Below are 20,588 nucleotides of genomic sequence, written 5' to 3'. Positions count from 1 at the left end.
ACAAACAAACACATTGATCAAAATCGCCGTGCATTGCGACATTTACTCTATTTCATATATACATATATATATACATATATATATACATATATATATATACATATATATATAGGGAGCCGCTAAAATGAAAACCACCTCCAGTTGTAAGAACCGCGAGAACCACTCTCAACCAATCAGATTAAGCCAACTAAAAGGGTATTTTGGTCTTTTCCCCCAAAAGTCAAATCCCCACACTCTCTCTCTCCATTTAATGTTTCTCTCTCCTTATCCTCTCTCTCTGTATTTAATGTTTCTCTTTCATTTGTCTCCCATAAAATACAATAAGATCTTCATCTCCAAAATTCAAAATCCAAACACTTTTCCCCTTCAATCTCTCTGCATCCAAATGAAGGGAGAGATCCCTTCATCTCCTTCATAAAAACTCCGGTCACTGGAGAGATCCCAGCCGATTCCGGCCGTAATTACGGTGCCCCTTTCTTCTCCAACAAGCTCACTCAACCCTCCCTCCTTTCATCACTCTCGGACACACACCCCCAGCCCCTGTTTTTCTTCGAGTAGACGGCCGGCCACCACCAACCAGTGGTGGAGTGCGGCGGCACACAACATAGAAGCAGAGAGAGAGGTAGTTTGAAGAGAGAGAGGGAGACGGCGGAGAACAACGGCTCGTGACGGCGGTGGACGTGGTCTGATGATGATGATGATGATGTTGCTGACGGCGGTGGACGCGGTGGCAGCGGTGACGGTGGTTTCGTCATTCACAGATCTACATTTAGGGCTTCAAAATCTCCTTTCAGAAAACATAAATAGCTCGTTCGGTGAAATCGCTTCCGGTTATGGAGATGGAACGTCTTGCCGAGCTTTCCGATGAGTCAGTTGGATCTCAGTCCGAGAAAACGACAACGTTTGGGCTGGGATGTGGCTCCTCTCACTCCGAAGGTATAGATCCTGATTCGTTTTTGGTTTGTTAAAAAAATTAGTGTTTTTGTTGTTTTGATGATTTAAAATCGGTTTGAATCAGTTGTTTTTTGGTTGAATTTCGGACTAGTTCGGTCAATATTCAGTGATTTTCAGTAGAGTCTTTTGATGATTTCAGATGTTTTATATTGATTTTAGATGGTTTTTTACCAATTAAAAATGAATTTGAATAGAATATTTTTGTTCATCATAACGAAATTAGTTGAAATTTTCATATAAAAATTTCAGAAGTTATTCGCAAATCAATGTTCTTCATTGTTTGAATATGTTTTAGATGTAAGCTGAGCAACAACAAAGGGTGAGTAGTATTAACTATCAAGAACTCTGTGTGTTTTTTGAATGAGCTAGCTTAAGTTTTTTAATTTGTTTTTGAATTTTACATATTGATGTGATAAAAGGATCCAAAATATTATGTAACTGAAAAGGACCGGTAGCTGGTGTCTAGGGCAGCGGTGGCAGATCATTGTGGTGCTGGTACAGGGGTAAGTGATTTTTTCTCTTGTTGATGCAATCATTTTTCAGGAAATTTATTGGTTTATTGGTTAATTTGTTTTTATCTTTTGTTTAGTTAAAATTATTGATAAAGGCATGTGGAACGTGGCTTAAAAGCTGGGGAGATAGAGTTAAATACGATGCATCTGTTGTTGCTGAATGGACTCAAAGATTTGCAAAGTAGAATTTTTGCATTTAAGGAACTCGTAGTTTGTAAATATAATTCTTATATGTATAAAAATCAGCATTGCTGTGTGTAGATAAAAATGGCATGGATAAATGAGATGGGATATTGTAGAAATATTTTTTACAAACATTTAGCTTTGAAAGATTTTTTAATTTTAAACTTGGGATGGTGGTACTTAGGTTTGACTTTTGTGTGTAAAACGTAAGGTTTTTAACGTAAAACGTAAAAAGTTTAACGTAAAGCGTAAAAACGTAAAACGTAAAAAGTTTAACGTCGCTTAATTTGGTTCGTTTTCGCGTCCGTTTGAGTTTCATCGTAATTTAGCGAACAACGCGACCGTACGACCAAACGAGCCGACATCCGAGAGTGTTCCAAGCATATTTTGAGTCCTCTAAACTTTATTGACCTTGTAGAGCCTTGAAAATGGCTTAACGGGGGTCAAAAGGGGCTGAAATGGGCTTAAAACACATGCAGGGACCTGAATGTCAATATTCAAACTTTGGCTGATCTGGGAGGGTCAGGCGGGCCGCGTAAGCCCCCTGCCTATCCTTATGCGGGCCGCCTCAGATGCCCAGTGACCAGAAAGTTTTTTTTTGGCAATCTGTTGCTAATTCAGGGGCTGTTTATGCAAATTCTTTGTGTGGTAACCAAGTTACCACCTCTCCAAGGCTTTGCACCTGCTCCTAACACTTGTATGGATGAGATTTATTGCTTAATGGCTAAACAAGCCACTTGTAATGATCCTAGTGCATCACCACAAGTATAAATAGCCCATCCATTTCATTCATTCCTTGCTCATTCTTCTCATTCTTCTCTCTACATCTGCTTTGGGAGCATTCTCAAGCATTTGGGACTTTGTCTTCTTTGTAGAAAAGATAGCAAGGACCTTAAGTGAGCCTTCTTTCATTCTTTTATTTGCTTTTTCCTTATGTAGTGCAGAAAGTCAAACGTTTGGCCAACAGTTTGACTTTCGGTTTTGACCATCAATTGGTCAAGCCAAAGTTCAATTGAACTTTGACATGTGATTGTAATCACGATAGTTATAATCCTTCGTGATTATGACCGCTGATTACCACGTTAACTAGGTGTAGTGTCGAGTCAAAGTTTCGGTCAAAATGCGTTTTAGCACGCATTTTGCAACGGAACTACTTTAGGGTATCAAAACACTTTGTTTTGATACCAAATCAGTAGGTTAAACATGTTTTGACATGTTTAACTCGGCACTATTAGTTTAGTGCTTGTTTAGGGTCGTAAGGTAAGCGGTCTAAACAACCGCTTAGACTTTCGAACCCGACCCGTTTGGTCGATCTTTAGGATCCGACCAAGCTTAGTTAGTGATCATAGTTGCATAGGGAATAACCACTGAGGTTATACCTTATGATCACATAGGATTGGTTAGCCATTTGCTAGTTAGCTTGTATGCCCATAGGAAATGACCAAAATGCCCTTTTGAAGCTAAAATCCGTATTTTTGCCTATGTGAACTTATTTTTGACATATAATCTAATTTAGTAACATGTTTAGGGATAATTGGGCATGTAAGACTTGGCATAGCACATAGTTAACCATCCGAACATAGTTTTACGCTAACGACGCCGTATAGTAGCTTATGTTACCATAATGTGTCGAAACGGGTCAAAAGCACTTAGGTAGACTTTCCAATCAGAATGTAAGGTCTATTAAATCATACCATACGAGTTTAATTACTCGTTTGATTTATAGAACCTCATTCTATCCTATCTCCCGATTTAGGTCCGGTTATTTACATAGTTACCTATATAGGGTGCCGTTTGATTCCCTGATCACTCTAGCTTTGCTTGGTTGTTGTTCAAGACTTCTAAGCACCCTCAGGTGAGTACATAGTCCCCTCTTTTACTGTTTTCAAACTGTTTTGGGGTGGAACACATGTGCCTACTTGATACTTTCATGTTTCCCATGCTTTTATATCATATACTTACTATGTTCAATAGTACAGTATTAGTACATGATTTCATTATGTTTTGCTATGTGTGTTCACTTAACATGCTATCATATTGATTTCCGTATATTACATTTTGTCGCATATGCTCAGCCAGCATATGGACACATTGTTTTACATTTTGAACCGTAGTAACCGTATGATCCTGTGAACCGTTGTAACCATTTGATCCTATGAACCGTTTGTGATTACATGACTATGTGAACCGTTTGTAACCATTTGATTATGTGAACCATTTGTGACTACATGACTATGTGAACCGTTTGTAACCATTGATTGACATGGACCGTTTGAAATCTGTTTGAACCGTTGGGTTAGGGAAGTGATTAGGTAACGGGGCGGGTGTAATGTGTTAAAAGCATGGTGGATACGCCGCTGGTACTTCATATATATAAGTGCTTTTAACACATTATATATCGTTGCGTTATCTAGATCACTTGGGCAATGGTTATCAAAACAAAGTTATATTACAAGGTATTTTTCCCACGATATATATATACTTTTCGAGTTTTTATTTCAAAAACGATTTACAATCTGGATTTAATTAAACAAATGTTTTGGAGTTAAGAATCATGGCTACGGGATTTTATAAACTGTAACCAATTTGATTTGAGTTGGTTAATTATGTCGCAATACTATACTTTTCAAAACAAGGTTCTTTTTTTTAAATAAGTATTGCAACATGTAAAACGAGCCATGAATCTGGAACTCATACAAAACCTATGTACTCGCCGGAATTTTTATGCTGACGTACCTATTTTCACATGTGTTTCAGGTACAATAGTTGATGATGCTTGATGATGATATTGGTGTATTCTCACATAGGAATGGACAAGGCCTTAGCGACTTTAAAACTTGGAGGATAATAGTTGTATTTATCTACTTGTATCAAAATATTTAGTTCAAATAATTCAATAAAACGAAACTATTTATTCCATGGTTCTGAAACAATGATTCTGTTACAACACTCCCCGACGTTTCCGCCACGTTTTTGTTGTTTTACGTGGTCGGGGTGTGACAATAACTTAGAAAGCTTGTAACCCATTGCATTTGATTCCATAGTTTTACATGAAATTTATTAGTAATACCGTAAAATGTGATACAACCTCATTACATTATTTTCAATCATTTTTATATGGAATTATTATTAAAATGATAGAATGTGATACAATCTCATTACATTATCTTGAATCATTTTTATATGGAATTTATGATTAAAATAATAAATTGTATACAATTTTCTTACAATGTTTAAATCTTAGATACTTGTTTTAATGAAAATATGATATGCTATATAATATATAATTAATAATAATAGCGATTTTATATGAAAATGTTTAAATCATAACGTTTTTTTGCATGAAAATATGATATCACATATCATATATAATTAATAATAATAGTAATAATAATGCATACTTTTTCACTTACATAATGGGGACGACGCCTCCATGTAACCAAAAGGTAATTCAAAAATTATAGTTGTTACATAGCTGAAAGACGTGTTGTACATCTATCAAAAACCAGAAAAACGAATACTGATTCTGTTAGATGGATTTCTTTACTCATTATAGTTTTCATTAATATTTATATCGGAACGTTTAGAATAAAATATTAAACATAACTGTTTATATATTTTTCAAACGAATGTAAGTTAATAGAGAAAAATAAATTAAATAATAACCAAATGGGTTAAATGTGTATATTATTTATAATTTAAGGGGTGAAATTCAAAGTTTATAAATAATTAAAAAAAAAAAAAAAGAAAAGACACTTGGCCTAAAAAAATATTGGATAATCAAATAAGTATCACCTAAATACCATACTGATGTCCAAACCCGTAAAAATGACTTAATTATTCTCATATCAACTTGAATATGCTCCCACCATATATTTTATATATTTTCAATTTTTAAGTCAAGATTTTCTTATTATTGTTTTTTAATAAACTCACAAATAGAGAAGCTTTGTGACCCGGTTCAAACAAGTCACAGTCCCTTTTATTTAAGCCTTACTATGTTTCGTTAATGTCATCTACTCATCTAGGGTTTAGCCAACTACCAAAATTCCCCTGTTCAGATTAAAGGTTTGGTAACGGTGGAAAGCAAAATAACCTAGAAAGCTTGTAACCCGTTGCATTTGATTCCATAGTTTTACACGAAATTTATTAGTAATACCGTAAAACGTGATACAATCTCGTTACATTATTTTTCAATCATTTTTATCTAGAATTAATATTAAAATGATAGAATGTGATACAATCTCATTACATTATTTTGAATCATTTTTATTTGGAATTTATGATTAAAATAATAAATTGTATACAAATTTCTTACAATGTTTAAATCTTAGATGTTTGTTTTAATGAAAATATGAAATGATATATAATATATAATTAATAATAATATCGATTTTTTATTTAAATCATAAATATTTTTTTTTGCATGTCACATATCATATATAATTAATAATATTAATACTAATACTAATGCATACTTTTTCACTTACATAATACGACGCCTCCATGTAACCAAAAGGTAATTAAAAATTATAGTTGTTATATGGCAGAAAGACGTGTTATATATCTATAAAAACTAGAAAAGCGAATAGCGATTTTGTTAGATCGATTTCTTAACTCATTATAGTTTTCCTTAATATTTATATCGGAATGTTTAGAATAAAATATTAAACATAACTGTTTATATATTTTTTAAAGTTAACGAACGTAAGTTAATAGAGAAAAATAAATTAAATAAATACTAAATGGTTTAATGTGTATAATATTTATAATTTAAGGGGAGACACTTGGCCTAAAAAATATTGGATAATCAAATAAGTATAAGTATCAACTAAATACCATACTGATGTCCAAACCCGTAAAAATGACTTAATTATTCTCATATCCCATCTCCAACTTGAATATGCTCCCACCATATATTTTATATATTTTCAATTTTCAAGTCAATATTTTCTTATTATTGTTCTTAATAAACTCACAAATGGAGAAGCTTTGTGACCCGGTTCAAACGAGTCACAATCCCTTCTATTTAAGCCTTACTAAGTTTGGTTAATGTCATCTACTCATATAGGATTTAGCCAACTACCAAAATCCCCCTGTTCAGATTAAAGGTTTGGTAACGGTGGAAAGCAAAATAACCTAGAAAGCTTGTAACCCATTGCATTTGATTCCATAGTTTTACATGAAATTTATTAGTAATACCGTAAAATGTGATACAATCTCATTACATTATATTCAATCATTTTTATCTAGAATTATTACTAAAATGATAGAATGTGATACAATCTCATTACATTATTTTGAATCATTTTTATTTGGAATTTATGATTAAAATAATAAATTGTAAACAAATTTGTTTCAATGTTTAAATCTTAGATGTTTGTAATTAATAATAATATCGATTTTGTATTTAAATCATAAATATTTTTTTTTGCATGTCACATATCATATATAATTAATAATATTAATAGTAATACTAATGCATACTTTTTCACTTACATAATACGACGCCTCCATGTAACCAAAAGGTAATTCAAAAATTATAGTTGTTATATAGCTGAAAGACGTGTTGTACATCTATCAAAAACCAGAAAAACCAATACTGATTTTGTTAGATGGATTTCTTTACTCATTATAGTTTTCATTAATATTTATATCGGAACGTTTAGAATAAAATATTAAACATAACTGTTTATATATTTTTCAAACGAATGTAAGTTAATGGAGAAAAATAAATTAAATAATAACCGAATGGGTTAAATGTGTATATTATTTATAATTTAAGGGGTGAAATTCAAAGTTTATAAATAATTAAAAAAAAAAGACACTTGGCCTAAAAATATTGGATAATCAAATAAGTATCACCTAAATACCATACTTATGTCCAAACCTGTAAAAATGACTGAATTATTCTAATATCAACTTGAATTTGCTCCCACAATATATTTTATATATTTTCAATTTTTAAGTCAAGATTTTCTTATTATTGTTTTTTAATAAACTCACAAATAGAGAAGCTTTGTGACCAGGTTCAAACAAGTCACAGTCCCTTCTATTTAAGCCTTACTATGTTTCGTTAATGTCATCTACTCATCTAGGGTTTAGCCAACTACCAAAATTCCCCAGTTCAGATTAAAGGTTTGGTAACGGTGGAAAGCAAAATAACCTAGAAAGCTTGTAACCCATTGCATTTGATACCATAGTTTTACATGAAATTTATTAGTAACACCGTAAAATGTGATACAATCTCATTACATTATTTTTCAATCATTTTTATCTAGAATTATTACTAAAATGATAGAATGTGATACAATCTCATTACATTATTTTGAATCATTTTTATTTGGAATTTATGATTAAAATAAAAAATTTTAAACAAATTTCTTTCAATGTTTAAATCTTAGATGTTTGTTGTAATGAAAATATGATACGATATATAATATATAATTAATAATAATATCGATTTTGTATTTAAATCATAAATATTTTTTTTTGCATGTCACATATCATATATAATTAATAATATTAATAGTAATACTATGCATACTTTTTCACTTACATAATACGACCCCTCCATGTAACCAAAAGGTAATTCAAAAATTATAGTTGTTATATAGCTGAAAAACGTGTTGTACATCTATCAAAAACCAGAAAAACGAATACTGATTTTGTTAGATGGAATTCTTTACTCATTATAGTTTTCATTAATATTATATCGGAACGTTTAGAATAAAATATTAAACATAATTGTATATATATTTTTCAAACGAATGTAAGTTAATAGAGAAAAATAAATTAAATAATAACCAAATGGGTTAAATGTGTATATTATTTATAATTTAAGGGGTGAAATTCAAAGTTTATAAATAATTAAAAAAAAGAAAAGACACTTGGCCTAAAAAATATTGGATAATCAAATAAGTATCAGCTAAATACCAGACTGATGTCCAAACCCATAAAAATGACTTAATTATTCTCATATCAACTTGAATATGCTCCCACCATATATTTTATATATTTTCAATTTTTAAGTCAAGATTTTCTTATTATTGTTTTTTAATAAACTCAAAAATAGAGAAGCTTTGTTACCCGGTTCAAACAAGTCACAGTCCCTTCTATTTAAGCCTTACTATGTTTGGTTAATGTCATCTACTCATCTAGGGTTTAGCCAATTACCAAAATTCCCCAGTTCAGATTAAAGGTTTGGTAACGGTGGAAAGCAAAATAACCTAGAAAGCTTGTAACCCATTGCATTTGATTCCATAGTTTTACATGAAATTTATTAGTAATACCGTAAAATGTAATACAATCTCATTACATTATTTTTCAATCATTTTTATCTAGAATTATTACTAAAATGATAGAATGTGATACAATCTCATTACATTATTTTGAATCATATTTATTTGGAATTTATGATTAAAATAATAAATTGTAAACAAATTTCTTTTAATGTTTAAATCTTAGATGTTTGTTGTAATGAAAATATGATACGATATATAATATATAATTAATAATAATATCGATTTTGTATTTAAACCATAAATATTTTCTTTTGCATGTCACATATCATATATAATTAATAATATTAATAGTAATACTATGCATACTTTTTCACTTACATAATACGACCCCTCCATGTAACCAAAAGGTAATTCAAAAATTATAGTTGTTATATAGCTGAAAGACGTGTTGTACATCTATCAAAAACCCGAAAAACGAATACTGATTTTGTTACATGGAATTCTTTACTCATTATAGTTTTCATTAATATTTATATCGGAACATTTAGAATAAAATATTAAACATAACTGTTTATATATTTTTCAAACGAATGTAAATTAATAGAGAAAAATAAATTAAATAATAACCAAATGGGTTAAATGTGTATATTATTTATAATTTAAGGGGTGAAATTCAAAGTTTATAAATAATTAAAAAAAAGAAAAGACACTTGGCCTAAAAAAATATTGGATAATCAAATAAGTATCACCTAAATACCATACTGATGTCCAAACCCGTAAAAATGACTTAATTATTCTCATATCAACTTGAATATGCTCCCACCATATATTTTATATATTTTCAATTTTTAAGTCAAGATTTTCTTATTATTGTTTTTTAATAAACTCAAAAATAGAGAAGCTTTGTGACCCGGTTCAAACAAGTCACAGTCCCTTCTATTTAAGCCTTACTATGTTTCGTTAATGTCATCTACTCATCTAGGGTTTAGCCAACTACCAAAATTCCCTTGTTCAGATTAAAGGTTTGGTAACGGTGGAAAGCAAAATAACCTAGAAAGCTTGTAACCCATTGCATTTGGTTCCATAGTTCTACATGAAATTTATTAGTAATACCGTAAAATGTGATACAATCTCATTACATTATCTTTCAATCATTTTTATCTAGAATTATTACTAAAATGATAGAATGTGATACAATCTCATTACATTATTTTGAATCATTTTTAGTTGGAATTTATGATTAAAATAATAAATTGTATACAAATTTCTTACAATATTTAAATCTTACATGTTTGTTTTAATGAAAATATGATATGATATATAATATATAATTAATAATAATATCGATTTTGTATTTAAATCAAATTTTTTTTTGCATGCCACATATCATATATAATTAATAATATTAATAGTAATACTAATGCATACTTTTTCACTTACATAATACGACGCCTCCATGTAACCAAAAGGTAATTAAAAATTATAGTTGTTATATGGCTGAAAGACGTGTTATATATCTATCAAAAACCAGAAAAGCGAATAGCGATTTTGGTAGATCGATTTCTTTACTCATTATAGTTTTCATTAATATGTATATCGGAATGTTTCTAATAAAATATTAAACATAACTGTTTATATATGTTTTAAAGTTAACGAACGTAAGTTAATAGAGAAAAATAAATTAAATAAATACTAAATGGATTAAATGTGTATAATATTTATAATTTAGGGGGAGAAATTCAAAGTTCATAAATAATTAAAAAAAAGGAAAGACACTTGGCCTAAAAAATATTGGATAATCAAATAAGTATCACCTAAATACCATACTAATGTCCAAACCCGTAAAGATGACTTAATTATTCTCATATCCCATCTCCAACTTGAATATGCTCCCACCATATATTTTATATATTTTCAATTTTCAAGTCAATATTTTCTTATTATTGTTTTTAATAAACTCACAAATAGAGAAGCTTTGTGACCCGGTTCAAACGAGTCACAGTCCCTTCTATTTAAGCCTTACTAAGTTTGGTTAATGTCATCTACTCATATAGGGTTTAGCCAACTACCAAAATCCCCCTGTTCAGATTAAAGGTTTGGTAACGGTGGAAAGCAAAATAACCTAGAAAGCTTGTAACCCATTGCATTTGATTCCATAGTTTTACATGAAATTTTTTAGTAATACCGTAAAATGTGATACAATCTCATTACTTTATTTTTCAATCATTTTTATATGGAATTATTATTAAAATGATAAAATGTGATACAATCTCATTACATTTTTTTTGAATCATTTTTATATGGAATTTAAGATTAAAATAATAAATTGTATACAAATTTCTTACAGTGTTTAAATCTTAGATATTATTTTAAATCTTAGATATTATTTTAATGAAATATGATATGATATATAATATATAATTAATAATAATAGCGATTTTGTATGAAAATATTTAAATCATAAATACTTGTTTTGCATGAAAATATGATATCACATATCATAAATATTTAATAATAATAGTGATAATAATGCATACTTTTTCACTTAGATAATACGACGCCTCCATGTTACCAAAAGGTAATTAAAAAATTATAGTTGTTATATGGTTGAAAGACGTGTTATACATCTATCAAAAACCCGAAAAGCGAATAACAATTTTGTTAGTTCAATTTCTTTACTCATTATAGTTTTCATTAATATTTATATCGGGATGTTTAGAATAAAATATTAAAGTAAATGTTTATATATTTTTTATAGTTAACGAAGGTAAGTTAATAGAGAAAAATAAATTAAATAAAAACCAAATGCGTTAAATGTGTATATTATTTATAATTTAAGGGTGAAATGGAAAGTTTATTAAAATTATAAAACGAAAAGACACTTGGCCTAAACCGAATTAGATAATCAAACAAGTATCACCTAAACACCATATATCTAAACCCGTAAAAATGACATAACTATTCTCATATCTCATTTACAACTTGAATACTGTCCCATTAAATATTTTAAGTATTTTTTATTTTCAAGTAAATATTTTCTTATTAATGTTATTAATAAACTCACCAATAAAGAAGCTTTCTGACCTGGTTCAAACGAGTCACAGTCCCTTCTATTTAAGCCTCGCTAAGTTCTGTTAATTTCATCTACTCATCTAGGGTTTAGTCAGCTACCAAATCCCCTTGTTCAGATTCAAGGTTTGGTAACGGCGGAAAACAAAATAACATAGAAAGCTTATAACCCATGGAATTTGATTTCAATATACTTCACCACCTTCATTTGTTTCAACTTCAATGACGTTTTTTAAAGCTTTAGATATAAAATCACTTATTTAAGAGTTGACGCTTGAAATCCAGAGAGGAATCATGGACTTCCAGATGACGGAATTCAACATTTTGCTCGAAGCAAGATGTCCTCATTGGTCGATCAATTGTTTTAAGGTATGATCATAACCTAACCTTTTAGAAAAATTGATAAGTAGCATTTAGTGATCATAATTGCTTCATAATTTTGGATGGATCTGGGGATTAGGTTCGAATCATGCTCTAAAAATCCCAAATCCATAAACTCTTACATTTGAAAATTTCATAAAACCTAACCTGTTAGGAAATTGACAATTAGCAGGTGATAGATGTTTAATAGTGTTTTTACACATCCACATACACATGCAATTTGTTAGTTGTTCATTTTTTGGTTGATTTGTTTATAAGTTCAAATAAAGATTTAGTACTTTTACACATTTTGCATATCATGTTCCTTAGAGAGAAATTAATTTCATCCATGATCTACAAAGGCTTCTTTTAATTAATTTAAAAAAGAAAACCTAAAATAACATCAAATAATAAATAAACAAACAAATAATAATAATAATAATAATGAATTAAGTTTGATTTTATAATTTTGGGTAAAATTTACTAATAAACAAGATGGTTTAATTTGAATTTTACCTATTAATATAAAGGCCTAAGTGAAAAGAAATTAAATCAATAGGGTTTAATTTGTATTTTAACTATTAATATAATTGTCTTAGTAAAAAAAACTACCACGAGACCGGGAGTGGTGTTCCGGGATAAAGTAAATTTAATTTTAATAAAGTAAAAAGGTTACGCAAAGCGCGTGTTATGTTTTGCTTTTTCTTATGTAAAGTTTTAGTTAAAAAATGTCTTTTTATCTATGTTTTTATTTTAATTTATCTTGAAAATCATTTAGTCTCCTGCCGCAAAGAGCATATTCTCTTGCTAGTATATATATATATATATATATATATATATATATATATATATATATATATATATATATAGGGAGGAGTTATTGTAAAAAAGACCAAAAGTGTGTGAAAGGTAAGAAAGAATCTCAGCCATTAGATCTAAATTAATTGAGAAGGGTATAATTGTAAATGCATTAACAAATTCAAATATGGTAATCCTTGATTAAAGGATTTGGAGAGAGAAAATCCTTGATTTAAGAACTTATAACCGTCCATAATCAGAGCATGTTCATGACATGGTGTTTTAAATAAATTCATAGTTCAATTCATGGTGTTTTTACAAAATAATATAACATCATTCAGTAAACAAAATATAACACCATTCAGTACATAAAATAACACCACTCAGTACAAGATATAATACTATTCAGTAAACAAAAAATAACATCATTTAGTAAACAATATAACATCATTCAGTAAACAAAAAATAACACCATTCAGTAAACAAAATAACACCATTCAATAAACAAAATAACACCATTCAGAAAATAAAATAAACACCATTACTGAAAAGAAAAAAACACCATTAATGAAAAGAAAATAACACCATTCAGAAAAAAAACACCATTCAGTAAAGAATATAACACCTTTGTATCATCTTCGCCACTTCCGGCACCTCCACTGCCGCACCACCATTGCCAATCCGCACCACCACTGCCGATGCCGCTCGCCGCTCGACATGGATTCCGTCACACGCACACCTCCTCTCACCCCCACTATCTCGGTTCCCTCTCTCTATTCTCTGGCCACCGACGCCACTTTTCCGGAGGCTGCCGGCGACGGTTTCTCCAGCAAAGACACCCCAACTCCTTCGTTCTCTCACCCTCGTTCTATCACTTAAAAGAAACCCGACCGGACTCCGGCCGGCGAAGTCAGCAGAGCCGGTGTGAATGATTATAACGATGTTAGATGATGATGATGAGAGAGAGATCTTTGATCGTAGATGGAGATCATCTGGAGAGAGAGAGAGAGAGAGATATTGTAGGGATTTTGATTTACAGTTTCTATTTTTGAACTGATATAAAGACTTTATTAACCCTAGAATTTTCAATTCAGTCCAAAAAAATAAACTGAATTTTACAATTTGGTCCCTATTAATCTCAACCATTAGATCAAAGATCTAATGGTGTAGATTCTTTCTTACCCTTCTCACACTTTTAGTCTTTTTTTACAGGATCCTAACTTTATATATATATATATATATATATATATATATATATATATATATATATATATATATATATATATATATACAGAGAGAGAGAGATACACGCATAAACCATCTTCTCTCTCTAACATTTAGTTCCCCACTCCAACTTACCACCAAATCAAGGGGGTATATGGGAAATGAAGAAACTAAATTTTGCAAATAACCTAATTTAACAAATTTGATGGACGTTAGTGGAAAGGGTGTAACTTGCAAGGTTTTTACACATAGAGGACAGTTTCTAAAATTTTTGATGGCAAAGAACAACCACTAAAAATTGGTATAAACATAAAGGACAGAAAATGTAAATTACTCTTTGCATTATATAGTGTTATGTTACATATAAAAGGTGGCCTTGTTCCTTTGCATTATATAATTTATAAACAAAATCCAAACTCTCCTTAAGTAACTCGACTTTCTTTGCATTATATAGTGTTATGTTACATATAAAACGGGGTCTTGTTCCTTTGTCATATGAACCCCCATTAAACACTGATATGCTTAAGTTCTACATGTTACGAATCTTCATCATTATCATAATTTGTTGCTATAATGTTTCCAATGACAGGTGAAACTGGTTAAATGTGTCGTTAACGACATTACAATTGATATATCCTTCAACCAGCTGAGTGGGCTTTGTGCACTTTGTTTTCTTGAGCAGGTATGATCAGCTTTTTTCCAAATTCCTGAAAAGCGCGCATCTTTTTGTTACCATTTTGATCATTTTTATTTTTACTAATGCAGGTGGATTGCCTTATCGGTAAAAACCATCTTTTCAAATGCAGTATCATCTTGATAAAATCATGGTGTTACTATGAAAGCCATATTATGGGTGCGATGTATGGCCTCCTATCTACATATGCCTTGGAAACTTTAGTTCTATACATATTCGGTATGTATAACGCATCTCTTGCCAGCCCAATGGTAATCTTTTCAAACCTTGTGAAAAGAAGTCGGTTTTCTAGCTTTATATAAGCTCACAATTTTAGGTTTCTTTTTTTTTCGAAATTCTAGGTTCTTTACGTGCTCTTGGAGTATTACAGCAAATTTAACTGGGATAAATTCGGCATTAGTATTGATGGTCCAGTTAACTTTTCTTTACTGCCTAACATAGTTGGTAAGAAAGAAATCATTAAACTTGGTGTGTTTGGCATTGCGTTTTAAAGTGATTACCTAATTATTTTGTTTTCAAACATTCAAAAAACTCTATGTCTACTTATCATATCTTAAACAGCAAAATCAATCCAAAACTATTTGTCATAGCATAATTAATTATGAATGTATATGCCATACACCTCTATGAAGTTCATTATTTGAGTAATGTCCGTATACTTGTTTTTTTATTCTATCTCTCATTTTGTGTAGTTGAGAATCCCACCCATCATGCCATATTCGGTGGACAATTTCTTGGTGCTGGTACGCTTGCTGAGATTTTGGAATTACCGATGGAGAAAATCGAAGAAAGGAACAAGAACTTCTTTGGTAACACATTGAAGATGAACAGATCTAAATTCGGTCTCAGGCCGCGGTTAACATTCTAGTCTTTGTTAACTGATTGCTTCGATGAAGATGACATTCAGTTAGATGATCTGAATGCTAATCTTGACAGTGATAATATAAATTTGGCAGACCTCTTAGGAGATTTTAATGCTAATTTGAGGAGTCTTCTATCCAGCAAATGTACTCTAAGTTTTCCTTACTCAATTGGTCATGAGCATCATGGATTGGCTGGTCAATCATATGCAATTAATGGTTCGGTAATGCTTCCTGCCTCAAATCAACCGATTCACTGAACTGGCCCATTGAGCCGGCATCCTATGGTATGTTGAATTTATCTATGTCTATACATTTTTATTTCTTGTGGGTTGGCTCGCGTTAGCTGTCCAAAAACAAAGATGTGTTTCAATGTCTTATTTGTAATATTATTAACGACAAATTCATGATTCTATAGTGCCCGTCCTGGAGAGCAAGTGGAAGGGGTCGTGTGCCACGATTGCTTGTCCATCCGTTGAACTGGGGCTATGGACCTACTTTTGAAGCAGGCTCATCTTTGGGTTTTACCAGTAATAGTCCATACCCGCAGTCCTCACAAGGTCATAGACAGTCTAGTGCACCCAGCCAGGTGCCTAGACGAGAAAGGAGGCTTGTGTTTGGGTCTTTTGGCCGAGTCTCCATGAACAGCTCTTTACCACTAATGGATGAAAATGAGTTCCTTCATTTTTTGGGTTGAGTAAGGAAGATGAGACGCAGCATGTATAAAGAGCATGTATAAAGACTGTTGTAGTTCAAATTCTTTGTTCAATATCTTCTAGGGTAGACAGGTGTAAAATACCAAAAAAAAGAAAAGAAAAATAGGACTCCTTTTTATTAGGTTTGTTTTTAAGTTTCTGTTAATTTTTCTTTAGACTCTCTGTTTGTTGTGTAATATAGTGTAGGAAATAAGACTTTAAAGAAACAAAAAATACAAAAGAAATGAAAAAAAAATATTTAAACAAGCTTCCGTGCCTTTTCTTCCTTCATGCTCACTGAAGTTATAATCAAAGAAATACGTGTTTGAATACAAGAAACGCAGCAGCAAGTTCCGTTTTATAGTTTTGAATGGGTTGAACAATTTGTTTTTATGTTCCTTGTTTAGTTTGGGCTCAACATATAAATGGGTGCGTGTATGGAGATATAACTGTTTTGGTGGTTATGACATGTCGATTCCAATCGACGCCTCTCTCCAAAAACACAACGGCTCACAAGTATAAATAGGGTTTCGATAAACAGTTGTATATATGCATGTTCTGATCAATTGAAGGTTGTTATCGAAGTTACTTTCAAGTTGTTTTTCATTCGGTTAGTATAGAAGTTCATATATTCATATAGTAGTTCTTTGATTCATGTATAGGTTTGAGTTATGTGGAGACTACAAAGATGGATGCCTCTCATTTATTTTGTTAATTTTAACTACGGTTAGATGGAGCCTGTGTGATGGTATTTGGGTCGTTTTAAATTGTTTACTCAAATAAATAAACATAAAAAATAGTAAATAAAACAAATAAAACTTTAAAACAATTATATATCTATACTATTATATAAAGAATCTCTTTGCCCTCATTTGTAATTTTACAAAATAATAATAATAATAATAATAATAATAAGACACCTAACACAAATTTAAACGTGTATAGTAGAATTTATTGGTGCGGAAAATTGTTTATTCCTATTTATACTGCATGTCTTTAGCAGACTAAACAAACTGTAACACCCCGAAAACATGTTTGGTAATCAAACCACGTTAATACTAAAAGATGGGTAAGGTACCGTTAGTGGTAAAAGTAACCCGGTGAATATTAGGATTTTAAATAAATAAATAAATCTAATATTTAATAAAAGTTGCATAAAGGCTTTTGAAGAAATAAAGTTTATAAAAGGCCCGAGTTAACGGGACTTAAAATAAACTGAGTCATAAATTCCCTGATCCCACTAAGTTAACTAGGAATGTTTAACCTAGTTAATAAGTGGGAACATTGTTAGAAATAAGTGGGTTGTGGCCTACTGAATAACTATACAAACATACAGGGTCAAATTTGGATAAACTTAAAATTTTATTTAAATAAAAGAAGGTTCAAAACACAAAAATATGTGTGTTCTGTTCGACCAGAACATACTCCTCAGGAGCTGACAACCCTAATCTCAACAAAATCATCAAATTGAAGGTCTAAACGAAGCCCAAATTCACAATTGAACGTGAATTAATGATCACCCAAGCTAGGGGTCATAAGGTACGTAAAATTTTGATGATTTGTGAAGTTGTGAAAATTTAAGAAACATCATAATCACGAATTATTGAAGAAATGGTTGAATTGTGATGTATAATTGCTTAGGAACAAAACGTTAAGTGAAATTTATACATGTATTGTCATGAATTGAATGATTTGATGATTTACCACACTAAGATAAGTGGTTTCTAATCATATGATGAAATTGACGATATAATTATGTTAGAATCATCATACATAATAGTAAACTGATGTTGAGATTCAACATGTGTTATAAATTCTTAAGGTATTGGCTAAACTTGATGTTTAGGTGAATTTTATATGTATATGATGGAAGGAATTTTTTTATATTGATAAAACAATCCCAAATCCATGTATGATATTATGAATTTACCATACAATGACATACGATGTGTAAATTCGATAAAAAAATCGATTACATGAACTTGGTTAATAAAGTGGTTAAAAACGGTAGCATAAGAATGATGCTTACCGGATAATTGACCAAGTAATTAAACGAGTAGTTGAACTATATCGTGTAATTACTTAAGTTAATAGGCAGTTGACTTTAAAAAGTCAAACTGACCAATGATATGATTGAATGCTATATTCGACATAAAACCCGTAAGATGGAATAGTCGTGATTGATTATGACTAAGCTAACCATCTTACGAATTATGATGATAGTTTGACGCTTGACAAGCTAGGTGGAAGCTTGGGAATGAAGCGGGTCAAACGAATCAAGTATGAAGAAAAAGCCTAATTTGGATGCAAGGTAAGTCAAGCTTACACTATTCTTAATTAGTAGAATATTCTTTTATCGTATTAATTACGAATAAGATAAATAAGCAATTGAAATATGATGTTCCGACGTGTAGTCGTACGGAACAAGATAAGCGAAATGATACGAAACCATATCGATGGTTAAAAAGGAGTAAATCGGTAAATCGGACATACTATGACGAATTGAAAATGAACTTTTAATGGTAGACGTGGCAACCCCACCTCTCTCGAACGCCAAGTGTTGGGAGGGTATTTGCCGCCAGGGATCCTTGTCGGGTGGTGAACTGGGAGGGGGGATCCCCTCCGCGGTCAGGGGTACCCTGCACCTACCCTTTTTTTATATAGTAAACGAAAATAAATAATAAGGGTAAAACGGTAAATTGGTCACACGTTGACAACAACCGTTAGTTTTGAAAAGACACTTTACGATGTAAGCAATAATGGGTCAAAAGAGTTAAGAAATGGTTTATAAGTAAAATGACCGTATGATGTAAACCGGAGCGAGTCATGTAGATGAGATGGTAATAAATGTCATCTCGCAAAGATAAACGGCCACTTAGACTAAACGGGGCAAACGGTGAAGATATTATTTGTCAAGCTGTATGTTTACTGGAGTAAACATCTAATGGATATCCGCTTCAATAGTAATTAGCAGTTATTAAAGCAAGGTATTAACAGGTCAATATATTGATCCGAGCCAGGTATGCGTAATAGGTTAACTACTCATTTAGAATTTGAGGTTCTATGAGAGTTAGACAAAATCAAAAATGGACATTTGGTCATCTTAATAGGTAAACCGAATGATTTAAATTATAATCATTATATCTTGAAAACATAATGATTTTTTAAACAAGATCATAGTTTTAAAGTGAAATTTTGGTCAAACATGGCTTTAAAAGTCCTTCGTCGTAAAAGAAGGGTTAAAAGTGACCAAAATACCCTTGTAAGCTAAATTGAGCAAACGACCCCTAAAGGTTGTTTGGAAACAAGTTTTATGATCAAATAAATACTTAGAATAAGTATAAAAAAGCAAAAGATGTGAATCTTTGGGTCAAATGACTCTATATGAGTCTTTGACGTAAAATGATAATCTGAGGGGTAAAACTCGGAATATATAGATCACCGCATTAAATCCACCACAAATATAGTTGTTGTTTTGGTTAAAAATCACACAAGGATAATGCAACAAAACTCTTTGTAAACGGGGAATGATGCTTGGTATGATGAACAAAGATAAGGATCACTTAAATGAAAATTGCACAAGTGACACAAGGATTTATACGAGGAAAAAGCCCTTGATCAATGAATGATCTCCGGCATAAAAAACCTCGGGTGATGGAAACTACCGATCACCAAACTTCAATATAACAAACAATGTTTACAACTTTGGATGGTAACGAGCTAGGTACAAGGATCACTATAGTATCGTATGCTAGAGCGTGTGAGAAATGTGTTGTGTCTTCCAAATGCTGAAGAGTGCCCTTTATATATGTGTGTGTGTGGTCGTATTTTAGGCAAGTCACCTAACTACTAGCTCGTTACCCCTTTAGGAATAGAGGTAAATTTAGCCTAACTAAATGCCCGTAATTTGTGCTAAGTTTCCATATTCTCCACAACGTCTATTTTTGGTTATGCATGTGCGAAATTAGCGTGACAGATTCCTTGATAACGTTGCT

At 31.1% G+C, this 20,588-nt stretch overlaps 1 protein-coding gene across 1 annotated transcript; it reads left to right on the top strand.

The window, feature by feature from the left end:
* The first annotated feature begins 833 nt into the window (after positions 1-833).
* LOC110890299 lies at positions 834-16,595 on the top strand. The gene is made up of 7 exons (XM_022137896.1): positions 834-959; positions 14,934-15,026; positions 15,110-15,289; positions 15,380-15,482; positions 15,731-15,847; positions 15,935-16,122; positions 16,317-16,595. Exons 1-7 carry the CDS (start codon positions 834-836, stop codon positions 16,593-16,595), a joined length of 1,086 nt encoding a protein of 361 aa, XP_021993588.1.
* Positions 16,596-20,588: the final 3,993 nt, after the last annotated feature.

The sequence above is a fragment of the Helianthus annuus genome, chromosome 2 (assembly GCF_002127325.2).
Source record: "Helianthus annuus cultivar XRQ/B chromosome 2, HanXRQr2.0-SUNRISE, whole genome shotgun sequence".
Lineage (NCBI taxonomy): Eukaryota > Viridiplantae > Streptophyta > Magnoliopsida > Asterales > Asteraceae > Helianthus > Helianthus annuus.
This window is presented reverse-complemented; position numbering and strand designations above follow the sequence as displayed.